Source organism: Varroa destructor, unplaced genomic scaffold (genome assembly GCF_002443255.2).
Source record: "Varroa destructor unplaced genomic scaffold, Vdes_3.0 BEIS01000006.1, whole genome shotgun sequence".
Taxonomy (NCBI): Eukaryota; Metazoa; Arthropoda; class Arachnida; order Mesostigmata; family Varroidae; genus Varroa; species Varroa destructor.
This window is the reverse complement of record NW_019211459.1, coordinates 26108054-26134083: the sequence shown is the minus strand read 5'-3', so window position 1 is coordinate 26134083 and position 26030 is coordinate 26108054. Positions and strand designations below refer to the sequence as shown.

Here is a 26030-nt window from a genome sequence, read left to right as displayed (position 1 = left end):
TATCCCTGTCCCGTGAATCATCGCGATCCCTGGATCGTTCCCTAGAACGGTCACGGTCATTGTCACGATCTCGGTCAATAGACGCGTCTCTGTCCCTAGAGCGAGACTTCCGATCATGGCGGTCGTCGTCCTTTGACGTGGACCGCCTCGATCTAGAATCTGAGCGCGATCGACGCCTATGCGAACGGGAGCGAGACCGTCTGCACACACACGAACACAGATTAAACAGAAAAGTGCAATTAGATTGGGTATGTAATGCGTCCATGATAGGAAAATGGCAGCGTATTTAACTTATTGAACCTATTGAGAACGCGTAAGGTGGTTTAGGGTTGAAACTGGACGCTGACATCCGTCACTTACTGGTGGTAGCCAACCATCTGAAGCATGTCTACTATACCAGCAGAGGTTGGAATATTCACATGTAAGTATAATGGCTTATGACGTATAACTGCGGTCATGCAGGACCGAGAAGTAATCTATAGATAAAATTGTAAACTGTACCGGTATATTTTTTTCGTATTTTACTACAATAGCTCTCCAGTTACAAACCACTATGTATAAAGTTATACTCTCGATGGATAAGCATATATATGTTACTATTTTGAAATAGCACTAATTTAAAGGTAATAGAATCATTAAGATTCACAGATTCAGGTTGAGTTCACACTTAGGCCAGTCAGTGGTGCCTGCACGATAAAGTGATATTGTAGAGGAAGCCATTTCGAAAGTGAAAATAATTAATCAAATCTACCTCAAGAACTGAAGTTATCTAAGGTTGGTACCCAACCCAAGATGTTACTGTAACAACTGGTAAAGCCACATCTAGGGTGTCCTTAAATAATCATACCTGTCTCGAGAGCGGGAGCGTGTTCTGCTGCGTCGACGATGCCGATCTCTGGAACGCGACCTTTCGCGACCACCCCTGCCACCGGGGCGTGCATATTTGGCCATTGCAATACGGAGCTCACGGCCGTCGAGTCTGAGAACAGATACTTTTACTTATTCAAATATTTATAATAATAATTTTAGAAAGTAAGAAATTGTGTCTTTACTAAAAGAATTTAATCCAAATTACTATTGAAACGCACACTAGACATTTTCGTCTAAGCTCAAACATATTGAGTTCTTGCATCTTACGTGGTCGAGCGAATTGACGATGTTGTGGTATTCTTAAATCTACGATATGTAGTAAGTCACTATTATATTATATAGTATTGACGTGCAGTGCAGTACTGTACAGGCAGTAAATAACAACGTAAGAGTAAATGGCAACACCACAGTGGTCGTTTCAAATGATAACCTGGCCCACCTGTACCCATCAAGACAATCCATGGCTTCTTCAGCATCACGTCGGCTGTAGAACCTAACGAAAGCAAAGCCCCGAGATTCGTTGTTTCGAGGATTGCGCGGAATGTAGACATCACCGACATCGCCATATTTCCTAGGCGTACAAAAAATCCAAAAACAAAACAAATTTTTGCAACAAATGGCGACTCGTAAAGATATACTTATCCTTAATTCCTTAGACTAACGCATTACTTATTAATAATCGTACCTTACTTTATTCCCCTCGTATATTTGAACCTTACAGAATTTCCATAAACTTTAGCACGGGGTTTTCTATAATTTAACCCGCCGGATTATTAATTCTTACGGCACGTCATGCGTAACGCACTAGAAGCTCGTAGCTTCTGAACATCAAGCTTCCAGCAACCCAGAATTTCCGCTGTTGAAAGGCTGTTATTCACTACTCACCTGAAGACACGTTTAAGATCCTCAATTGTCGTGCGGTAGGTAAGGTTGTCCACTTTTAGGGACACCATCCCGTGGATATTTGGTGGGCCGCGAGAGCTTCGCGACATAATGTATAATAGATCGCAGCCTTGTAAATCACTCTCACCGCCTAAACCAGTTGCTCGATGGACGAGACCACAACGAACTACGTTGTCCCAACGTGATTGTATCCCTACTGCGAAACTTCAGCACAGCCTGGAGCGGAGGCGACGACGCTACTGGCTAGCGATTGTTCGTCAACATACAAACCAATCAGCGACGCGAAGTCTAGGCAAACAATAAACAGCTTCTGTATCTTCTCTATGGTAGCTGATGATCTCTGTTGAGGCGTCGGACAGGCGACGGCGGTACAAATGCTTTCTCCGAGAGCTACGTGCCGTTTGCTGTTAAACCCGCGAAATTTCGAATTTTTCGATTATTGCAAGCTCACTTGTACTTTCCTACGAGTGTTCCAGCGGACGTTCATGAACGCGTAAATGTGTAAATTAATTAATAGAGTAAATTTCATGGGATACAATTGCATTGTAGTGTTTTGATTAATCAGTGTCTGTCTTTTACGTGTTAAAAGTAATGTTTCTTCTAATATTTTAAATTTGCTGGCAGTCAGTACTCACGATTATAGCCATGACCGGATTCCCAAATTGCCTGTTAGGGATGAGTCAGTAGAACGAGTGTTACGGTCATAAAGCTAGGTGAGAGTCGACCGACTTATAAAATGAGAAATTTTCCCAAATCGGTTACAAGTAATACAAGGACTTTGTTCGACGTACTTTTGCGTTAGTTAACAAAGTTGTTTTTTATGCTCCATATAAAGTACGTTAACACACCAGTTCTGTTAGAGAGTTTGCAAATCAGTGTCTTATGTAAGACTGTGGTCCCAAAAGACATTGTCACAACGAAATATTTCACAATAGAAAGGTAGTTTCTGATGTGGATGAATGTGAACAAGCTGGTGCAACAAAAAACCGTTTGAATTTTCTCAATATAATCTTTTCTCCTTATATTTCTCATTTAGTATATTATTATGTACATGTATTTGTGTATCACCTTATGCACTTTCGTTTTTGATTGGTCGTAACATACATGTTAGATTCACGTAAACAACGCTTCCGTGTTATAATATATACGTCTGACAAAAATCATATAACATAATAATTATATTAAATTGTCGCAGTAAAGGCCAATGCCACCAGATTGACAAAGCTGAATGGTAGCGTAGGTAAGCTGTTAAATATCTGGTTGGCACAAATTTGATCTGCATTCTATCGGTAAACAAGAAAATATTGTATATTTATTATAAAATTAATATCAAGCGTTGACAGTGAAGCTCATTGGAACATAACACAATTAAAGAAGATTTTGTGGTTGCTTGGTAAGTCTGAATAGTTATAACAACGAATTGTAGCAAATGAATAAAATCAAATGTCATTATTACGATGGGTACACATTGGATCACTTGTTGCACCACAAATTTCATCCAATTGAAGCCTTCACCGCTTTCCATTGACGATGTCAATTATTGCCCAGTTATTATAGTACTATTTCATTATGAGTTTGTCAGAGAGACTCCATTCTGCGTCCTCTTTCAGTGGCTTACTGACATCAATTTATTTTATTTAAAAATGTTTGCTTCCACTCAATGTATTTTCAAATGAAAAGTAGTTCATGACCTAAAACACAGACACAATATGAGAAGCGTTTAAGGGGTTAAAGTAATTTCAGCGCTTGCAGTTTGACTCCAAATTCATTTCGTTGCTTTCGGCTTCCGGTCTTTATTGGTGGTGGAGGGAGGCTCTTTGCCGCGTTACGATCGTCGTTGTCGGCGCCATACTCTTCACACACTCAACCTCACGAATCTCCCAATGAACCGGTCCGCCCTCCAGGATGCTCTCGGCAACACCATTTTCCGTTTCAATCACAGTCGTTTCACCATCTTGAGTTGAATAACTATGGTCAGCATACAGCTGCTGAACGTCCTAAACAAAAATTGGTACCTGCACATTAGCTATTATAACACTAGTACAGTGCTTAACAGTCATCAAATCTTAAATGTTTGGGATGTCTTGGAGGCGTAAATGGGTTATTCTCACATGAAAAGGCCTCATTATGGTTTTTCACCACATTTTTCATCTTGTAAATTTGTACTTACAGCATCTTCAATGACGATCAGCTGTCCTCCTTCAACGTCCTCCAATTGTATGACTTGCTGGTGCTCTATAAAAAATTTCGTATCAAACAAATATTGATTTTTAGTGAACGTTTTTACCTGCTTTACGTTTCAGGAGGCAAAGGCAAAAGTTAAATTCACAAATACCAAACAAAATATTGATGCTAAAAAGTGTTAGCAACGCGCAGGCAAAATTAAGCGTAACTGTGTGAAAATTGTGTATATTCATGACTTTACATATCGTAGCTGAAAGTAATGTAATAAAAACAATTTACGACGATGTGGACGTACCGTTGGTTTGGATAGCCTCGCCTTGGTGCTCGGTCTCTTGTTGGTGCAGGCGTCGCTTATAAACTATTAAGATAGCATCCATAAGTTTGTGTACCTTAAATAGATTTATAAATTGACAGAGAAAGAATGCAGCAAGCGATATAAAACTGTTAAAAGATGTTCTGCACGATGTTTGCACCAAACATTCGTTTACGTAGTAATGTGTTTGGTAGGAATAGTAACGTGTGCCTCTGCAATTGTTATACATTAAGTTCTATCCAAATGCAGGTTACTCATACTAGTGTGGTGGGTCAGTAAGTTCAAAACTAAGTTATTAAACAGAAATAGTTTTAGAGGTTAGGTACTCTAAATCAAGACATGCACGAAACACGGCCTATGCAACCGTTCGTTACTTGAAAGTTGTCTCAGATCTAAAAGACTTATCATCTTCTTGTCACGGTGTTGTCACTAGCTTGAGCTAAGATTGCAGTCTTTGCTTAAAATTGCACATACCTGTTCGTAGTCAGCACTTTTCAGTTGAACATTAACCATAAGCTGCAAAAGGTCATTCATCTTAGATACCGCTTCAACCTGCTGGTCCCCACGGAGAGTACCGCCTTGTCTTACGGCCGTCTGCGTTATGCCAACCTGCGCGCACATCGAGGATACAGCCCGCTGTAGTTTTGGCTCTAACACTGGAGCTTCACAAGTGTTCGGGTCTTCTATAAGTTGACGTGTCTCCTCCGCTTCTTCAATCAGGCTATCCTCGCCAGTAACGTGCTCTATAGCGGTGGGTTCGGGTTGAGTATCGTCCTGTAAAAGAATTGCCGAGTCCTCAGTGCCAATGGCCTCCTCAGGCACCATTTGCATGACGGTTGTAACACCTTGGTCCTGCAAAAGAAATGTTAAAAAGTAATAATTTTTTTTCTCTTTTCCACGCTTTACGAATACACCCTCACAACTTATATTAAATATCCGTCCTCTTCTTTTCTGCATACGCTGGGCAATGTCTTTTCGCACTAACATATTCATGCTTAAATACGACTACATGTAAGCTCTCAAAATTAATTTACCTCTTCCATAGGTTGTTCTTCAGTTATTTCTTCGACCTCCGCTCTTTCGACAACTTCCTGTTCCTGAGTGGTATCGGCTAGCAACGTGAGATGATCGAGATCGTGTCCGTAATGCGATGAATTCCACTCCACCTTGACTCTACTGTTCAAGCCGCCATCTTTAACTACCTTCATTTCTGCCGGACACCACGCAAAATTGACGCGAATTATTCCCTGCGAGCAGTGCGACGAAAACAAATAGACGAGATCAGAAAATGTGTTCAAAGAATAAAATAAGTGTTCTCGGTCAATTTACGGAGGCTAATGAGACTTGGCTTCCCATTTATCCATATCCATTTGGACAAAATTTTTTAGAGAAAAGAGAAAGAAACGTAACTTCTAAGTTGTGCATATACGCCTATATACCAGTTTAAAATATCATATGCTTGCACGCACTGCCAGCTTCTCTATCGCCTTACCTTACGCAATGGATCATTTCGGGAACAGGAGAATCGAAATCGGACGCTGCCATCTTTCCTTTTGCGGCTACCCCATCGGCGACGCATCCGTAGTCCAGTTTCCGATTCCATGTGACGACGCCAATTTTCGAATTCAGCCAACGTGGGAAACTCTAACTCCTAAGATCAACACATCGATAGACGCGTTTTAGGCACGCAATGCTGTATTTATTCGACCGATCAATAGTTGAGTGCAGTTTAAGTATAAGTTCAGATTACTGATTTAAACTTAGGTATATAGTTAACATTTTTTTAAATGTCTGGTAGCTGTCTAGAAATGCATTGATCGACGAGTTGAACTTAACATACGTTAGTAACTACTTGCAAATTCACCTGCGTCTCTGGGTTGAACTGATGAGTGTCGACGTAATGAGAGCGGAGTCGGGTTAATGTCGCGAATACAGCGTTGTCGCAATGGACACATTTGAAGTTCTGCTGGGTGCCGTCGGCATTACTGGGCTCCACACGATGTGCTGACCGATAATGTGCTAGCAAAGTTTTTTTGTGGCTGAACATCTTAGAGCACAGCTCACATTTGTACACAATCTCCTGGTTTCTTTTAGTTTCAGACGAATAGTTGGTCATTAATAGTAATAACAGTAATAAGATGCAAGTTTGTTAGGAGAAAAAATACGGCCGAGTACTATCATCTCTCATATGCAGGGTGCTCAGAAAGTTGCTCGACTCTAAATAGGCCGCTGATATATAACGAACAACAAATAAATTATGCCACAGTTATCAAATAAAAGGAGAGTTTAGTTGGATACTACTATTAGCTATCTCGTAAGAAAGTCTCCTACCTAACTAAAATGTCTAACAGCTTGGTACGTGTTCGTATACTCGATAAGTCTAGCCAGGAGCTTACCCATTACATATTTGCTGTGCCTTTCGGAGTTCCATAAGCAAACGAAACTGATCAACTTCATCCTCGACCGGCTCGTGATTGTGGGGTTCGTTGCCATTTTTCACAACTACATTATCTGCAGTGAAGACAGCTCTAGCGGGACATTTTTTCCGAAACGTGTAACAGTGGGTATAGATATGCACAGCACCTCCGTGAGTCCGGTGAACTGCGTTCTGTTATAGAGAAGTACGATGAGATAAGGGTTTAGGCATGAATGAAAAAAATCGGCTTAAGCACAAACGATTTAGCTTTCATTGATTACATCTGCCACTGGTCTCCTAGGCGCGAAACTCTAGGACAAATTAAATAGTTTAGATATGAGCCATCGAATATAAATTCAATTAAAACATTCCATAGCCCTAGCTTCTACATACTGCAGTTACCTTCTCCATGAGAAATTTGCCATACTGCAACTCTTGATTCGGCTGGAGCTTGTAGGGACCTTCTGGATGAACATACAGAGTCGAATTTTTCCTCTGACCCTGAACAGTGAACGAACGCATGCCAAACTCAGTCATCTGTAAGGAAATGTTTATTATGACATGCACAGTATATTCTAAAATTCAAAGTCAGTCCTTTAAAGGGTGATAAAACCTAATAAATAAACCATTTTCTTATGGAGGATTGTGGAGCGTAGATATGTCATTTTATCGCTAAAAGTTTATATTTGTGGAAAAGTGACTTAGCAGGTATCGCTTAAGGTATCATGTAATTCTGTCGGAAGTATTGTTTCTATTAACGAAATAAAGAACCAGCGTGCAAAAAAGAGTTTGACGTTTCGTTTAAGACTTATTCTTAGTTCATTTTTTGTTGTATTGTGTTAGTAATGAATCAGGTAATAAGCATACGATATTAATCATGTTTGATTCTTCAATTTTAAAATAAAATCGTTCTAAACTTTCAGGTATACCTGGGGACCTAAGACTATTTGCCTAAAGTTAAAATATTGATCATTTATTTGACACAATCCCGATGAGACTAGCGAAATGGTGAAACAACTCTCAGGAATAGTAAATAACGTAAAATTCTTTTGGCACATTGAGTATCTTCGTAGAGCCCAAAAAATATTCAATACTTTAGCGAAACCGATTATATCGTAAGCTATTAATCATAACTCAGACTTGCGGTTAACCGACGAAACGGGTGACGCATATATTCGAAACTATCGGATATTTCCGAGACAACCTTTGCGATCCTACTTCATACTATAAGGTCAAATGATTCAGTAGTTTTGACGCTGTTGTTTATGCCTAATTGAAGAATAGATATGGGGGCAATTCAATTAGCTTAAGCATAGCCGTTACTACTCCGATCGCCCGATACAGCAGGTTGGATCCTTTTATAGTTATATATAATAATCTGAATTTTCATTGTCTACAGTCCAGTCTACAGTCAGACTAATCTTAATCTGTTGGGAATATCAGATATCTCTAAAAACCTGTCTCAAGCGACTACTTAAAGCGGGCGCTACGAAAAAGGAGACTCACCCCTATAAGCACATGCAACCAAGCCGATACTTCTCACAGTCACGCATTTCCCTACGTGACATTTAGTAAGTTTCCTTTTTTCAAATTTTAATTTTCAGGGACAAAACGATACAGTAGTGCACCTAGACTACAATATAGACACCGCTTTATTACTTTTTTTTATCATCAAGGCACCAAACCTCAAGTTCGAAACGTCCTATATAATACGTACCTAGGCATTTATGTGACAAATATGTGAACCAATTAGTTACATAAACTATTTTCTCAAGTAGAACATGCCTCTGTATTCGAGTTAGATGTTCCTACAAATAGTTTCTCGAGACATTCCTGTATATTTGAGTAATCTCTGTCCTACAAATGATGTAAATAATATACTGAAAGGTCATGTTCTTTTCCGCTTTCTTTAAATAACATCAATCGTTGATACTTCTACCTATTTTTTAGCATAATCTGAATAAGTCGTAAATAACTATGTATCATTTGCCACCAGTCAATTGTTGATAAGAATTCAGTTGTAGTGGGACTAGAGGCTGGACGAAGAACTTTGTCTCAACTGTACACCTTAAGACTATATCCCTAAAGAACTATGCCGCAGTTGACTAACGTTGGGATACTGTTAATGACTGTTGATTAAGTTGGTGACTGAGTTGTTATATTTGGGAATCTACCTAAAGGTTAAGTCATTTCGAACTGAATTATGTTGTAGCCGTTGAGCGTTTATAATGAAATTTTTGTAGTACGCAGACCTCGTTCAAGTGTCATCTACGTGCCTAAGCTAAGGTAAGTGATGTGGACAAAAAAACGAAAAGGACTGGGCCTAACAACTCTAGTACAATGAATTTGAAATTAAGCAAATATTGCTGTTTTCGTTCAAATGATTGCACTTTTACGCCATAAGAAGTCGTTGTAAAAAATGTTGTTTTATTTCAAATCCGAATTCGTTGATTGCTTGCCACCGGAGTTTTATGAATTTCAACAGTTCTGCTGCAGAGGAAACACTTACATACACCGGCCACGAATGTCCAAGATGGAAAATATAGAAGAGTACCCAAAAGTCTGAGTTTTACGTCCTGTACATAAGCAGTTAGCCATTGCTACATAGGGCTGGCTCCCCGAACAAAACGAAGTGGGTATACGCCCGAACCCGAACCCAGACTATCATTACCAGTTATCCTTAAGTTAAGCGCATATGTTACCGTTGCACCATTCGGGGAACAAAACCTATGAGATACCTTGTAGCTAAGTATGAGGATGCGAATTCGCCAGACTGACAGAAAAGCTCTTGCAACAAACAAATGCCTTGCGTTACATAAAGTTCCCTCATGAAAAACAGAAGAGCTCGGTCGCGACGGGAAAACCACGCAGCTATTAGATAATCAGTAGTTTAACTACGCAACAAATGCGATGGAAATCGGGCACATTATGAAAATTTAATGATAACTTCCCTTTCGATTAAAATCTAATAATTTACTGTATGTTACTTACTGTAAAAATGTAAGAGATGAAAAAAAGATATTTAAATATATATGATCATATATTATTATTTTATTATCATATATTATTTACCACTAAACGTTTACGCAAAGCATTTACATAAATATTTATTTAAAGGCCATGCTCTCCATGGTTTTATCAGAAACTATGTGCACCTCGTGGAACAAAAATAACGCCCACAACACGACAACCAGCCTAGATTTGTAGTTAGTTACATTATTAATAAACATTAATAAATCAAACTTATATTCTGTAGCGGGCAAGTCAAGGCTTACCTAAAATGTCTAGTTGCATTACATCTTTCACAGTATATAGGTTATAATGGATCTATGTCTATTTGAATACATCATCAAGCAAAGTTTCATGGTGACTGTGAATAGTGCGAATTGCTCAAACTTGCGAAATAGGCAAAGTTTAAATGAACACCCTAAACTATCCTGCCTGCTTGCCTCAAAATGTTAACTGTTCAGAATTAAAAAAAGCATTAGGTAAAAAAAAAACATTTTTAGATTCAAGAAATAATATCTAATCTGAAGGACGTTAGTCACTCTTCAAAAACAACAGATTGTTCGAACTGTCAACACAATCACGAGTTGTTCTCTTCCTGCGTTATTCGAAATTAAGTGATTCGAAATAATTTCCGAATTTCTGCCTCGCCTGTCGCAAGCATTGCTCCGAAGATTTTTCGCCGAGAGCATGACCCAGCTGATGCTAATCGAACACTTACGTTTCGACGCTTAACAGGAGCCCTCACGAAATTTTCCGATAGACGCGTTCAGAAAAAACGACGTAAATCTGGCGACAAATTATCACTGACTTAACAAATATTTCACACATCAGAGGCCATTTTCGTGTTAGGCTTCGTTTCGAAACAACGCGCATGCAGTCCTATGCAGTTTACCTAAGGTTCATTCCAAGGACACGCTCGACTAAAACAGTCGGTTCTGGAACCCAAATCGGGACAATTTTCTAGTGACGTGTATTTTTGGCGCCTTTTTAACAGCAGGCGACAGTAGAGTGGGAATAATGTTGTGAACGCTCGTTAGCTGGCGGGGATTGCGAATTAACGGCGGTCATAAGCGGCTCTATCTATATGCAGAGCGCACTGCGTCTGGAAGTCTACCTCTGAACTTGAGAAGAGAAAAACGAAAGCAGACTAGAAAACTAGCAGAACGTTCGATTCGTGCCGGATCATCAATTGCACTCGGATAGTAGTGCTGCTGTGGGTGCGAGACAAAGCTCCGCGGTGTCAACTTAGGAGTAGCGTCCTACGCTTAGCAGTGGCAGGACTTTAGCGTTTTGGCTGTGGAAAAATACCCCATCTAAAGAGAACTTTTTTATACACCGAACCCACGTTTCGTTAGGAAGATAAATCTGCCATCCGTCGGTACAGTGCACGATAGAGAGTGAGTTTCGTCGGTTCGGGCAAAAATAGCTGCGGCTAATAAAAAAAACTAAATTGACTTACCGATGTGACATATAATTTATGAGTAAACAGTTCCAAATTACCCTAAACAGTTTGTCGATTTTGGCCGTTTGTGTTGACCGTATAGTATCTGACAAAGTAGTAGAAAAATAGCAGTCAACGATGGGGTGGTTACAATGAAAACAAAGAACTAGACAGCTATTTTGATAATTGTTATTAAATTAATTAATTAGTGAGAGGCTCAATACTGGTTTTAGCACCCGACAGAATAAGGCCGGCATACAGTTTTTATGACCTCGTAAAAACTGTAAATATGTACATTATAATAACTTCTCACTGCACATATTTTTGACACGGGAGTTTAGTGACGGTCAGTTGAGGTACTTACCGAGCAAAAATTTTGTGCGTCGGAAGCCGTTTTTGATAGCTTCAAAAGTTTTATTATTTCTCTCTCTTTCGTATATACGAAAACTATTATAAGAGTTCTATAGCTAACACTGACACCTTTGCCTTAGGAAATTCGATCCGGCTGGATAATTGCAACCAGAATAACCAAAATATCAATGCAAAGCACGATACAAATATAAACGCAGCGGAGATTAACATCTGGCTATGGGAGTAACTATAACTTCAACTTCGTACGAAACCTTTCGAAATCAAGATAGCAAAGAGAAATAACTACGCGGCTTGATAGTTACCGAAGGATAGTCGATGCGCGGTGTGTAGTGCAAATTGGTCTTATGAAGATGAGAAGCTACCCGTCAATCGGTCAATTTCGTTTCATGATTATCGATTCAAAAGAGTCAAAATATTATTACCAATCTGTTATGTTATTTCATTTCGAGTGTTTTAACAACTAACGAACTGGCCAAAAAATTGGTGGTAAAACATATTGCGTACTGCGTTCAGCTAATTACTAATAACGATTTTAATATGAAGATATTGTTATGACAACTAGGCGAGTGAAGTGACTCTGTGGTAGACTCTCACAGATAAACAAAATGGTTACCCCTGCCGAGGCCAAAGTTCTTGTCGTGGGGGCTGGTGGCATTGGCTGCGAACTCTTAAAGAATCTTGTTCTAACTGGATTTCGGGACATCCATGTGGTGAGCTGATAAATTTTCTTTTGTTTTTCTAAACATGCAGGAGGGGAACTTAAATTATCAAGATATGAACTATAGATTATTTTTACTGACACTTGGGTCCTTTGTGTCCTTGTACCCCACGTGTAAGACACTATGAATTAACCATTCTGTTATTGATTATTTCGTGAAGTTTGTGTATGTATGAAGTTCAGTTCTACACTTTCAGAGATCGAGTTTCCAAATTTCACTTAAACCGAATTATATATGTGACGCGGTTACTCAAGCTTAAATTACTGCTACTTAGTTGCGTGTCGTTGTACTTAGTTGATCCAGCACGAGTCAAGTTTCGAATGTCATGTCACTATTATATGCTATACCATAGAATTCAGCAATATCGAAACTTGCGAATTTCACTAGAAATTCATACATATCCAATCTAGTGAATATGTAATCCAGTGTGTTCGAAAATAATTTAACAGTAATTCAGCGATTCACTGAATTTTTGTAGCTTCATTTGGTTGCGTACTCCTATTTCAGATTGATCTCGATACGATCGATTTCAGCAACTTAAATCGTCAGTTTCTATTTCGAAAGGAACATGTCGGCAAGTCAAAGGCTCTTGTAGCTAAGGAAAGCGTGTTAGCATTGTGTCCGGAGGCAAATATCACAGCCCTGCATGACACCGTTATCAAGTACGTTTTCTCCTGAAAAAAAAACACAAGCAATAAGGCTGGAATTGAGATAACCATCTGAACCTCACATCCATTAGTCAAAGATTTAAGAAATACGCATATATCGACAGCTCATAAGGAAAATTATGTCCGATAGCCTAAAATATCATTATTGGAAATGTACTAAAAAAATATTTGTATGCTTTAACTACCAGTTCAATTAATTTTATGTCGTGTTTATCGAAGGAATGGAATAATGCTGTAGATTGCAAATTTCAATCGTGCTAACAGCAGTTCTATTACTCCGCGTATTATAGGCAGGAATATGGTAGAGATTTCTTCCGTCGGTTTCACATCGTACTCAATGCGCTTGATAATCGGCAGGCTCGTAACCATGTGAATCGCCTTTGTTTGGCAGCCGATGTTCCGCTCGTTGAAAGTGGTACACAGGGCTACCTCGGACAGGTATGGCCTTTTCGACTTTTTATAAAATGTTCAGAAAAAGACTTGACGTACTAGTCTGTGATGCAGATAGTTTTCTATTACAGTTATCACAACAGTTTACATTAGCTCAAACGAAATTTTTTGCAGTCTTCTACACTAGAGCGAACTCTTGAAAGCTGGCAGAGATTTTACTTCTCCTTCATAAAGCATTATAGAATAGTGAATACCAACTATCAACTATTTGCAGTTGTGGTCCAGCTAGTCACATGTTGTTCAGCTACTAAGTTGAAGTCAGTTGAAGGATCGTAAGTTGTTGAACAAAGTTTCTAAAAATTAGTGTCTGATATGTGAAGCCTTTCTGTGTTTGAATTTAATATAAAGTGAGGCATCTAAATATGGTTCTCAACACAATGTTTGGCATGTACTAGCAGCGTCATTCTTGACGGTCATGTTTGTGTAATATAACATTTGGCACACCGATTAAGGCCTCAAATTAGCACCTGAACCATTAACGAGTCATTTTCCAGATATTTATTCTTTAATCCACAAAACTTTCCCTAGAAGCCGTGCGTCAAGCGATACTAATATGTGTAGGCTTGTCAAAGCTTTGCTTAATACGTTACATACAAAAAAAATTGCAGCGTATTAAATTTTTGGCTGAGAGCTCAAAAAGGTGGAACAGTCTAAGAAGGCGCAGGAGATCTTACAAGTCTATTCGTTAGAGCTTACCTAGACGACCAAATTGACGCTCAATATTCTGCCCTTCAAAACGATCTTTAATTTGTATATAGACAATCCGCTATACATATAAGAATGGCTTTTTGAACCATTTTGATAAATTTTGAGTTATTTAAATCCAAATTTTATCAAGAGCTTCCAATAGGCTTCATGGGAATTTTCCTCGGATTTTTCAGAAGCTGCATGTGAAAACTGGCAATAACGTATACCGTCGATTATGGGCAAAAAGAAGTTTGTAATCTTGGTAGGTGTTTCTATCCAAGCACGGTCCATTAAACCGTCTGCATTATCTGAGTGGATATACCGTGTTTTGATATAGCAACAATGATTATAACAGCTGAAAATTTAGCGTTATTTATTTGCCGGGATTTTTTTGGAGTGAGGCTAAAGTTGTTTGTGTGTGTTTAAGGAGATAACATTGAAATGCAATTTCCTTTCTTCATAGGTCGAACCTATTTTGAAAGGTGTCTCTGAATGCTACGAATGCAAGCCAAAAGCTGCACAGCGGACGTTTGCTGGCTGCACTATCCGAAATACTCCATCGGAACCGATCCACTGTATTGTCTGGGCTAAACATTTGTTCAATCAGTTGTTCGGGTTACAAGACGCCGATGAAGAGGTAACTTATTTGGTTGTACCAACATATAATGAAAAACACGTTAGGGTTCAGAATCTTGTGGCCATCCATAGCTCTCCAGGGCACTGTGGATTTAATTAGGGTTATAAAAGACTGTAATTATTTGCCTTGATTTGTATCCAGGTATCACCCGACATGATGGATCCAGAATTAGGAGGGACACTTGATGAAATCAATCTAATGAAGAGTGACACAGGGTTCGGCAACGTTGAACGAGTATCTACACGGCAATGGGCTGCGGAACGCGGTTATGAACCGGCTAGCCTGTTTGATAAGCTTTTCCATGATGACATTGTTTATTTAAGAAACATGGCCAACTTGTGGAAGAAACGAAGAGAACCCGAGGCTTGTAAATTTCCAAAGGAAGCCCTAGAGAGTTGGACAATGCCAAGTGGCATGCGTGACCAGAGGGTTTGGTCCGAAGAAGAGTGTGCTGCTAATTTTAGGGACAGTGTAACTCAACTTAAAGAAAGGTATGTGTATATATATATATATATATAGATATATATGTGATTGTTTAGTTTTGTTTCATCTCGTCACCGCCTTTTGAAAATAGGTTTGCACCCATTTTACATAGATTTTCGTGATTAATTTCCAGACTTGCAGCATTGCCCGATGGAGACTACTTAACGTGGGATAAGGATGATGACGTTGCTCTGGACTTCGTCACGGCTTGCGCTAACGTCCGAATGCGCTGTTTTGGTATGGAGGCTAAAAGCCAGTTCGAGGTGAAGTCTATGGCTGGAAACATCATACCCGCTATTGCAACAACAAACGCTGTTATCGCCGGCTTCATTGTGCTGCAAGCGCTTAAAATTTTGAGGTATTTTTATATTGCGTATTATGTCACAAACTATATAATCACTGCTTATAGAGAGTTTGAAATACTTAGTGAAAATTGAATTACAAACACTATATTATACTTTTATGTTACCTATTATTTAAAGAATCACGTAAAGTTTGTGTGCTCTGGTAACAACAATCTCGAAAATGTTTATTGCCCCAACTATTTTGTTTATTTTTTGCGGCTTGGTTTTGCCTGTTGAAGACAACTATGCTATCAAAGAATTCAGGTCGTGGGAAAAGTCTACTTCATGTGTAAAACTAAAATAACATTTTGGACTTTATACTGCGTGTTTTGACTAGCAAAGCCGTCGAGTTAGGATATTGGAGGATCACTAGGATCCGGGTTCTAAGACTAAGAATTCTTTCTCTAAATCATGTTTATGAATTGTCATTGCTAATAAGTGCAAAGCGTGCATCTGAATAAATGCTAGGTCAAAAAACTGCTGTCGCGAACAGGACGAAGCGGTAGCAACTAGTTCATGTGGTGATGTCACGTGGCAAGATAAAATGCATGTAATTCAATTTGTTTATATGACTAGGATGCAATCTTAACTTTAGGTGTGAAAACTTTTTCGACACTACAGGGGGAAGAAGATGGACTGTCGCGCAGTTTTTCTGAACCGAAGTGCAAACCCTGTTTCCCGTGTGGTCATCCAGCCAGCTGTCATGGATCCGCCTAATCCGAAATGTTACGTGTGTGCCGATAAAAACGAGGTTTATGTGATCACCAACACGAAAACATCAACAATAAAAGCTTTTCGAGACAACCTCCTTAAGGTACAATGCTCTTAATACCAAGAAACCATACCTATTTATATATATATTTCCTGAAAATTGACAATGCCGACTAAGACTTGGATTTTAGCAGATTGTGTAATATAGTTTTCTAGAAGAATAAATATATTTTTGGAGGGCGTTTTTTTAAACTCATTATTTACCAATTAAAATGATTATTATGTTACGCGAGTAAATATTTATGCCCTTCATCTTTTAGGACATGCTTAATATGGCTGCTCCTGACGTGGCCAACGAACTTACGGGCGCGATTGTTGTTTCGTCAGAAGATGGCGAGACCGACGATATTGAAGATAAAGTTATGGCCGATTTAGGAATGGGCCACGACGCGCGACTTCTGTGCGATGATTTTCTCCAGAATTTCCAGCTGGTATGCAAAATTTATGCGCGTTTTCGCATTGACTTCCTTATTTTTTTTTGAACTTGCTAAGTATTTTCGTTGCCCCTGGAAACTCACACATGGACCGTATACTCAGAAATTCGTTACAAAAGCTTCATGTTCAGCGAGCTGATATGTGAACAGTATACACCATTGAACATACGCTATTTATATTGATTTTGTCTTCTGTGCGATTATGTGTCTTGTAATTTAGGTGGTCAACGTTGTGCATTCGGAAGAAAAACTCAGCGACGATGCAGAGTTTGAGGTAAAGGGCGAGCTGCCAAAACCCAAAGAGGAAAATATGCAGAAAAATGAAAATGGCGCTGCAAACGACAATGAACCAAGTGCTTCATCACATAACGGTGGCAGTGGAGATGATGCCACTGTAATCAACGATGATGATGGTTTGTAGCGTTTTTTTTGGTTATTTTTTTTATTTTTTAAAATTTTTTTATTTGTTTTATTTGATTGGTATATTGGGGGTGAAAAGCGCGCCCGACACTTCCAGTTTGTTCAATACCCATGCTTTGTTTTAATTGTTGCTTATAGGTTGCCAAACGTAACGCTGTGAGACTACAACACATTAAGCTCACATCCTAAAATGACGAAAATAAAGACATATCGAAGCAGGCCATATAAAATATGTTCGGAATAAATGGCCAAACAAACTCCACGCGAAGATGAACGACTATTTTAATTGTTTACAATTGATGGTGTATGTCGTTGCATTTGTATGTGGCATTCGTAAAATTTAAGGAAGACTTCAGCAAAGCAAAACTGATTCACTGTCAATATTAGATTAAAAAACTTTAAAATTAGTGGAAGCTGGGCAAAAGATCAATTTCTGACGCTCTCAGAATTTAGGTGCAGAAATTGACGGCTATGTTTGGAAAGAGAGTATCGATAATCGATTGGATTGTCCAGATAAACCCTAACGATTAGTGTTTTCCAATCTTTTTGCCTTTGAATTCTACGGAACGTTTAACCTTCTTAAATAAATTGGAGCGATAGGAGCGCATATCATTTTTTCAGGCGCTTTACATTGCTATTAAAAAGACATTCATGAGTTTAGAAAGAAATTGTTGAAAATTAGCTGTAAATATAAGAGAATTAGTGTTAGATTCATCATGAACACATCCAAGGTGTGCATGCAAAAACTATATATTATTATAGTATACTGTATTAAATACACTATATTAAATAAAAAAATAAATATTTGTTTTTATCCTTTGGTGCAGATTATAAAAAAGCATTAATTATATTCTAAGTTCTTCCAAATATACTGTAGGTTTTCTTCAGTAAAGAGTAATCTTACAAGGTTACTGCTTACGTAGTAATAAGATCTGGCGTTAGCAACAAATCTAGTGTTTATTAATTTGGTAGTCTGCCGTACAGTCTAACCATCTTAAGGTGTTAGTTTTTCACCATGAATAACTGGTTTATTAAGTCAACTTACTTATGTATGGTTGGTTTTTTCATATACATGGTTGATTCTTGCAGATCTCATTGTGCTCGATGACACCGAGGAGCTCAGTACGGTAGCAAAGGAAGGCGAACCTGCATCAAAGAAGGCTCGATTAAGTTGAATCGCGTCAGTACTCGGCGGTATTTTTTCTTAACATTGGTTTTAAATGGCTCCAGCAACAACAATTCTTCTCGCAACTGTGGTAGACCGTGAATGCGTCTAAGGGCATTCAGTTTACGCACCAAATGCGCGCCTAGTAGACTTGATAAGTTCCAAAGTCCATTGAAATGGAGCAATAAAGATTAGAGGCTGCTTAGCCCTAACTCAAAACCTTTCAGATCGTTGCGGACCGCCGTTTTATTTATACTTACTGATTTATCTATAATAATGATGGAAACTATAACGGTTATTATTTAGGGGAAATGCCATTTACGCGTATATACATGTACAAAATAAAACAGAAGACAATTGTATTTTATGTTACCCATTCGTCCTTTTTTTGGAGCGTTACTGGTGGATGCTCATGGACATAATGTATAAGAGTTGTGTTGTTTAAGGTTAGAATACTCTGGACAAAAATATTGCTTTACCCGTAAATATTGGTCCTCATGCATAAGTGTTATTAGACATGGAATTTCATAGCTTTTGTGTCCATATTTACTAATTTATGTAACTAGTACTAGCAGAGAATTCTTGAAGTAGGATTTATACTTGTTTCATATTAGTTTAGGTTTTACGATATATTATTATACTCATGGTTTCATCGTATTCTATAATCAATATTATGTAATGTTCATAATCATCCTTCTTTTTTATATATAAAAACGTTATAAACGAAAATGCGCAAACAGTAATTGGTTCTTTGAACGCACACTTTATGTAAATCTTGGGGCATGGCATGAAATAGTTTAATTCGCGATTTTATTTGGCAACTTGGAGAAACCAGGACTACTATCAAAGTAAACAATAATAACCTATTCTATGTTATTGTTCTAGGAACGGTAATTGTGTTTTTAGGAGTATATAGAATTATATTAGCTGCGCACTTAGCAGCTGTGTCGTTGGCATAAATGACAAATCGAACTATTTTTTCTCTGTACATTTTTCAATTCGGACCTCTTGAAAGTCTATGAAGTTACGAGCATTTGCAAGTATACTTAAAGTACTAGTCTAGAGTTTTGTCTCACGTTCAATTGGCCTCGGGAAAATTTTTCTTATAAAAACATTTGATGTAGAGAAATATCGATAGTATTGAAACAACTGTACACAGTGTATTTTTTAGCTAGTCAGTTAGTGTTTCGAGTTTCGCGTACGGTATTATTATAAAGCAGTGCTTCAAATGGCTAGATGTTGGGGAATAATTGTAGTTTTTGTTATCAAAATTTTTCTAACCAAAATAGAAAGTTTGTACGTATGTAATCGATGCAGATGTACTCCAAAAATAAAAATAGTTTTTTGGTGACGTAATAATATTATTTACTAATAGTTCGTCAGATATAGACGGTTATGTTTACGTGTCACGTGCATTGTTGCTGACTTCGGCCAACTTTTATATCAATAGATTGCATGTCAAAATGCCTCTGGATAAAATTCTCTCTTTTTAGTTGCGGTTTGGGCGTTTTATTTTTCCGTAAGCATCTTGGCCATTGTTAGGCTTATTTTTAACGAATGCCTGTTTCAACTATTCGTGTTAAAATATCTTACACAACTAACCTTGCTGAGATGTAAGGTCTCAGGGCTTGCCTCCATATAGTACTGCATGACAAAAGCCATAGCACCAACATTTTCTAAGCGTCTATGAATGTTCTAAACATCTATTTTCATACATGCTTGACACTTTTTTTTCATTTTTAGGAAACTTTTATGAAAATAATGTGTATTAAGCGAATGTAATGTATTGTCGAATGGGAATCACTAGTGAGCAGTTTACTGCGCTGTTTTCGCAATTTTGAGGATAACCGAATCGTGAAATCTCTAAACGAAAGCTTCAAAATGTTTAAGAGTATTTTATTACAGAAAAAAGTCATTAAACTAGTATACAGCAAAACGAAAAGAATGTGATCCGTCCAGAACGTTTAGTATTATTTTCAGCCTGGTTTATTAGTAATCGTTGCCTCTATTTTAATACGGTATTTTCTAAATAACTGCTGGAAATACATTTTAACTGCAAATATTGCGAGTGTGAACCCAGGTTTTTGAACACACTATTTCAACTTGTTGCTATTTCAACTTACATTTCGACTAACTATTAATAACTTGCATTGTTCCAAATTCTCACCATTAAGGTTGTTGTCTGGTATTGAATAGTAGCCTTTTCCCTAAACATGACGAATGTAAGAAATTAGAAAAACTTTGGTACCTTTTTGTCAATTTCATAGGTAGAGGTTCATAGTGGTGTTAATGAAAATGTTATGTTAACGTATGTGGGTCTCTCTCTCAATTATCACCCCGCACATTAATTGATGATTGCAGACAGTTGCTTGGACAAATTCAGTATGATCACTTGTCATAACCTCGCAAGAAGACATCTGTAGCTTCAAAGCCATCATTTTTAAATGTTTCAGTTGTGAATGGTCACGGCAGCGAAGCCATAGTGGTTAAGTGTGTCCAGTCTTAGTAGTACTTGTGAAATCCTTTAATTTTGTGGCTGAATCATTTAATTTCACCGCATTCATTTAATTAAAGAGAACTATTTAATTCTGATTCGAGATTCGGCTTGTAATAGCGCCCGCCCGATTCGAATCCAGCCTTCACAGATCTGGGCATTTCTACTTCGCTACAAAATACTCGTGGTGTCAACACTCGAAATTGGAGCCCAGGTTAGACCTTAAATGAGTTCGTGAAGATGCTACTGACAAGATAGCTTTCTCTTTTACGTAGGTTTAGGCGCGTGAACAGACGCATTCACTAGAGGTGACTCATCATCATATATCTAAATACCCTTCAAGTCATTGGTGTGCTCCGAAAACAGCACAGCAGACTTTGAACCTGGGTGACTTGTTAGACCTGTGATGACTCAAGCTGCGAACATTAACAAGTTCTGGTTCGCGAGAAACCCCTTAACGTGTTCTACTTTTTGCAGAGTTGCTATACTGCCAACCAAAAGTTCGTTTCGTCTTTTTTGATTCTTTTGATGTTATGATGACAAAACAGATCAATTCCAAGCTAGCTGGTACAGTGGTAACGCGTTGTGTAACGGACTAACCAACTGAAAGGACACAAGTTATTTAAGTCCGAATCTGGGCATAGATACAATTGAATCATGCTTTAAAGATTTGCGCTATAGAAAGGCAGTGAATATACCAAGAAGAAATTTCTTGGCGCTTCGGCAGCATTAAACTTGAAAAAGCGTTAATAAATAGCTGCTCTGAAGTGCATGGTATACAAGTTAAATATCATGCTTTATTGTACGACTGTTAGATTTATTGTATGATTGTACGATTAAAACTCTGTTTACTAAAAAAAGATGCAACTTTGGAAATTCACGTAAATCTTAGAACCTGCGTTTGGTAAGGAGATGAGCTTTATTAAAGTAAAGAGGTTTAAATCATTTTCTTTATTTGCAGAAACTGCAGTACCGCACGGACACGTAATACTGTAACCGCTAATCCACAAAAAATATTTTTTGAAAACTGCTGCCAGTAAATATTTGGAAGGAAGACATTGCTTTGATCCAAACTTTGTGTTTCTCATTTGCATATAGCAATAATATTTTAGATGCCATTCGGGTCAAGTTAGTTAATCAGATCAAGTAAGGAAAGCATTATTAGTTCTCTAGGAATTTGTTGTTAATACGCACAAATGACTGGAGTGTCAAGCGTTTCTCAAGGGGCGAACTGGCTCTGTAAAGACTTTAGGTTGCCTAAAGCAACAGCTCTAAACACAAGCGAGTACATTTTTCACACAGGCTTCTGCTCGAAGTTTTATTTTTACGTGATACCCCCCATTTCTCAGTTTTCCGGTCAGATTTGCAAGTATCATCCCATAATAATACACTTTAGCTAGTTATATTTTCAACTTTTCTTAACTAGAATTCCTTGGGATGCTAATGGTTTCGGCTATGAAAGAGTACCAGAAAATGTGAGTCAATCCTTGGTTGCCTTATACCCGCAAGCAACAGTAAAAAAAGACTATAAATTTGCTCATTACTTATTGCTTCCTGGCGAAGTTGGCATGTTGCTTTTATAACAGTCTGTATTTTTTTCCATAGCTTTGTCATTTATTTTTCTGTAAAATCTGATTTCCAATTTCTTTAGCTCGTTCTATTGAGCAGTAAAAAACTTTTTCAGCTACCAAGCGTTGCTTATCATATTTCGTGTTCTGTTATTATTTCTAATTAATGTCTACTATGTCTAAAAAGCTAAATACACTTATTTACGGGGTCTCTCTGTGATAGTTAAATACTTATAAATACCGTGGAACTTCCGTGTATGCCTAGTTAACTTAATGACCTGCAACGCGACCTCGATTGGAAACCGCACTTAGACACCCGGTTCGTCTCATGGTAGTGGGAGCTACCAATATAGCGTAACCCTTAGCAATAGTAATGGCAGTACGTAAAACTCGAAATCTCTATTAGACACTTAAAACAAATGGACTAATTTTTGTCCGTGATTTTTCAAATGTTAGCGCGCATCGTTTAAACGCGCTCAGCCAGTTGTTCAGGCCCCGCCCTCAGCATCTCCCTCACCCTCTGGGCGTCGTTTGTGACGTCATCCTTGGTGGTTCCTTTGCATCAGCTGTTTGGTGACCAGCTGATGGCTGTGTTAGCAGTGGTATCAGGCAGTAGCAGTAGCAGCACGGTCGGCATCGGGCATCTCCTTGTCTCTCCCAGGGGCCTCTATGTCGAGACTAGTAGTAGATATCTTGCTTGCGCCTGACTGCGCTCTACTACGGCCGCTACGGGACTAGAGAACGCTCCGCCTATGGCTATCACTCGTTTTGTTCGACTGTCCTATCTTTGTTTCGTGTCGTGTCCTGCGTCCGTCCTCACCCTGTAGTCGGGTGTTCGCCCTGCGACGCCTTCCCGAAACGGGTTTGTTGGACTTTGAGTTCTTGTCATTATCGACTACTGAAGCTGACCGCCGATCATCGTTCTTAAGCCATTAGCAACTGCGGCGGACGCAGTGAGCAACGCTGAGCTACACTTGCCAATGGCTCCGAGGGCGAAAGAGAGAGAGAAAAAGGGAAAAAGAGAACGAAGCTGTAGGGCCAGTAGCTTCTTCGTGTAAATATATACACTAGTATAGCTGTAGTGGCCAAGTTCGAACAGTGTGCTCGCGACCCAACAGTGTGCAGTGCGGAGTCAAGGACTCAAGTGGTGGGGCGGCCCCGGATAGGCAACAACGCCAAAAAGCGTTTGTTCGTTGTTTGCCGTTGTTGTAGTAGTAGAAGTGGTTATATTGCTGCCGATCGTCGTATTAATGGTGGTCATTCATAGCAGCATCCCGGAAGAACGGTTATTGTCGATAATCATTATAGTTAACTGATGGCATATTGAAAGCAAAGGGAAAACAGGAGTCTGATTTGAAATTACGTGAAGGCTGACGAAAAGGTTTTGTCCGAAGGACTTACACATAAACAAATTCAATTACGTGTGTGTGTGTGTCATTGTGAGTGCGATCGTTTCGGTCGTGTAACGGTGTTCAACATCATTTGTTCGAAATTCGTGCGAAAATGACCAGTTGTGTGGCTTAGATGGCTGAGCAGGTTCCTACGAAACGGCCTCGTCTAGCTACGGGAGGTATGGTGCCGATTGGAGGACCAGGCTCCATAGGTGGGTCGAGATCCAGCGACAAACTTGAGACCCGCCTGGGACAGCTTCTCTGTTGTGCCGTTTGTCTCGATCTGCCTCACAGCGCAATATATCAGGTGGGTAAAGAGAATGTCGTTGATGCGCAAATATTTAATATTTAGTTTAGAGCACTGAATGGTTAGAATGTGTTTCGAAATTTTCATCAGCAACGACCTAATCGTTACGAAGATCAGAGTGGAGTACATTGAATCTTTATAGAAAGCATTCCCAGTGTCTCCGCTGTGTCGACTTTACTGCGCACTACTCATCTATTTGGACCTTCCTTGTATCGTTGAGTTTTACTCTCTCCTTCTAAGGTTGAAGATGAACTTTTTTATATCATTATTATTAAGTAAATTGTTGTGACTGGAATCGTGTGTGCTGCTGAAGCTACAAGCGCACATAAATGAACGGTTTCTGGGGCGGTTTGGCTCAAGGTCTCTTGAACGGAAGGCCTCTGAAACCATTAGAATCCTTGACACGTATGGCAGTTTACTACTACTAGTCAAATCAAAGGAAGAGGTGAGGGGCATTGGTTTTCAAATAAATCCCTAATTGTAATCAACTGCTGCTTTCGGTTATTGGAGACTAAGGAATTACTAAAAAAGTGGATTGTCAATTGATAGGTTTTGCCAATTCTGTTACCAGTTCTAATGTAGTGTACATACGCATTTTAGAAATGGGTAGTAGCTATTAACTAGCCAGAGCAACTGTCTTTCTATGTCCATTATATCCGCACTGTTCCAGTTTCGTGCTTTCAACCGAATCTTGCTGGCAAATGACCGGCGGAAAGCGTCAGACCTCCGACCATATCTTCGTGCGGATCTGCTGTTGTCTGTTGCATTTCTGTGGGTTTATCACTCGGTTTGTATTTGTCTATGTGTTTGTCTGGCATTTGTATGTGCCGAAAACTTGCGCTTGAACCGCGTCAAAGCAATACTGCAGCAAGTCGCAATCGCAGCACCAGTAATATGGTAGCTTGACCACTCATGTGCACTGTGAAAGCTCGTCGTTCGTTTCCTAATATCATCTGATTTTACATCCGCGCTGGTCTCATCTTGACACGTGAGGAGTGTGAACGTCCGTTTGTCTTGCTAGAATGATTGGCTAACTTAGGCGTTCCACAATACCTTTGATGCCAGTAACTTTATCGTCGTTTGCGCATTTTGAAACTTTATTGACTAGGAAAAAATGTTGTTGACAGCTTTGTTAGTATAAACATTGCGCGAACCCTTTGAGATGGCTGTTTTCGTGCGCCTTTCTCCTTGCTGTTACCTTTCAGCCACATTGAAGTTGTTGTTTGATGCGGGGATATTTGGGGAATATTAAAGATGACGGCGCGTTGGCAAAGAATTGTAGAGACGAAGTTGATCTCGTAGTTAGTGTACAGGTGTACGCGATCAATCAGTCAGTTGTGACGTTGTCAACGAAGTAGAATACGTTTAGTGCGTTACGGAGGGTAGGAAGAGGTAAGCATGAGACAGCTTTCAATTGCATTTATTTTATACGGCATGAAGGAATCGGTTAGAGATGTGTAAAAGCCAATGAGACTGACATGCAGCAGATCACTTTGAGATAAGCGTTCTTTTTTCTAAAAGCAAAGAAATATTATATTGATTTAACTGTGATTTGTATTCGGCAATAAATGTAATGATAGTATAACGTTACACAAAACAGTACACGTACTACGTCATTATAGCATATTGTGTTGCAGTGTCGATCGGATAATGTCTGGGATGTAGTGGCATTCGCAGTTCATGAATATGGAAAATGAGCATTCTATTGTAAAAGGAAAGCAAATCCAGAACTCTTTTTGCTGAGAGATTTCTAGGTACAATGAATGCATAGTTTGAACGCGAATTACATTGACATTGTCCTATCTCGTCCACAACCATGGCTATCGGGACAAAAACAAAAAAAAATTCGGGATAAACAGTAGCCACCTCGCTTCAAGGCAATTGAAGAAATGTCGCTACGCAGCGGCAGGATCGAGCAAATCAGGTTCTTAGGGTAGAAACCAAATATATATATATATATATATATTTGGTTTCTACCCTATAT

At 38.9% G+C, this 26030-nt stretch overlaps 4 protein-coding genes and 1 long non-coding RNA gene across 12 annotated transcripts in view; 3 read left to right on the top strand and 2 right to left on the bottom strand.

Moving 5' to 3' along the window:
• LOC111252681 (uncharacterized) lies at window positions 1–1889 on the bottom strand (the record flags this gene model as incomplete). The annotated part of the gene is given in 4 exon segments (XM_022810956.2): window positions 1–200; window positions 848–979; window positions 1310–1441; window positions 1756–1889. Coding segments are annotated over 4 exon segments (571 nt in total), but the record flags the coding sequence as incomplete, so codon positions are not given.
• Window positions 198–3489, top strand: LOC147755036 (uncharacterized). The gene is made up of 2 exons (XR_015329759.1): window positions 198–421; window positions 1592–3489. It is a non-coding gene; the product is annotated as an uncharacterized LOC147755036 (long non-coding RNA).
• On the bottom strand, window positions 2763–10567 carry LOC111252922 (uncharacterized). Its single transcript, XM_022811584.2, has 10 exons — window positions 10414–10567; window positions 7089–7223; window positions 6667–6878; window positions 6135–6357; window positions 5763–5921; window positions 5305–5517; window positions 4745–5122; window positions 4253–4346; window positions 3944–4008; window positions 2763–3770 (listed from the first exon to the last, which is right to left on the bottom strand). Exons 2-10 carry the CDS (start codon window positions 7221–7223, stop codon window positions 3567–3569), a joined length of 1683 nt encoding a protein of 560 aa, XP_022667319.1. The 5' UTR covers window positions 10414–10567; the 3' UTR covers window positions 2763–3566.
• Window positions 8710–18658, top strand: Uba2 (Ubiquitin-like activating enzyme 2). Of its 5 annotated transcripts, none has more exons than XM_086992236.1 (12): window positions 8710–8972; window positions 11628–11880; window positions 12071–12218; window positions 12735–12889; window positions 13186–13333; window positions 14496–14669; window positions 14811–15160; window positions 15286–15510; window positions 16118–16310; window positions 16528–16698; window positions 16922–17114; window positions 18211–18658. In XM_086992236.1, the coding sequence occupies exons 3-12, from the start codon at window positions 12114–12116 to the stop codon at window positions 18294–18296; spliced, it is 1800 nt and encodes a 599-aa protein (XP_086848362.1). In that variant the 5' UTR covers window positions 8710–8972; window positions 11628–11880; window positions 12071–12113; the 3' UTR covers window positions 18297–18658. The 5 variants fall into 5 exon arrangements, with proteins under 5 accessions (XP_086848362.1, XP_022667314.1, XP_022667316.1 ...); XM_022811579.2 differs by lacking the exon at window positions 8710–8972 and adding an exon at window positions 10732–11092 and having other exon boundaries at window positions 11628–11830; XM_022811581.2 differs by lacking the exon at window positions 8710–8972 and adding an exon at window positions 10732–11092 and having other exon boundaries at window positions 11628–11830; window positions 12052–12218.
• Window positions 18659–20666: 2008 nt separating this feature from the next.
• LOC111252977 (zinc finger TRAF-type-containing protein 1 homolog) overlaps window positions 20667–26030 on the top strand; it is a 13109-nt gene continuing 7745 nt past the window's right edge. Inside the window, exons 1-2 of one of the 4 annotated variants that reach the window (XM_086992239.1) lie at window positions 20667–20994; window positions 23860–24046. In XM_086992239.1, the coding sequence (XP_086848365.1) occupies window positions 23873–24046 (174 nt within the window). In that variant the 5' untranslated portion in view covers window positions 20667–20994; window positions 23860–23872. Of the gene's footprint in view, window positions 20995–23859; window positions 24047–24812; window positions 25439–26030 lie in introns of those variants that run through there. The other 3 variants (XM_086992238.1, XM_022811700.2, XM_022811701.2) reach the window with 3 other exon arrangements.

Bases quoted from the DNA above. Each gene is read 5' to 3' on its own strand.
- LOC111252922 (XM_022811584.2), bottom strand. From the start codon at position 7,223: ATGACTGAGTTTGGCATGCGTTCGTTCACTGTTCAGGGTCAGAGGAAA. The intron at 6,879-7,088 runs GTAACTGCAGTA...TCTCTATAACAG, and splicing joins GCAAATTTCTCATGGAGAAG to AACGCAGTTCACCGGACTCA. The intron at 5,518-5,762 runs GTAAGGCGATAG...CACTGCTCGCAG, and splicing joins GAAATGATCCATTGCGTAAG to GGAATAATTCGCGTCAATTT.
- Uba2 (XM_086992236.1), top strand. From the start codon at position 12,114: ATGGTTACCCCTGCCGAGGCCAAAGTTCTTGTCGTGGGGGCTGGTGGC. The intron at 16,311-16,527 runs GTACAATGCTCT...TTCATCTTTTAG, and splicing joins TTCGAGACAACCTCCTTAAG to GACATGCTTAATATGGCTGC. The intron at 16,699-16,921 runs GTATGCAAAATT...CTTGTAATTTAG, and splicing joins TTCTCCAGAATTTCCAGCTG to GTGGTCAACGTTGTGCATTC.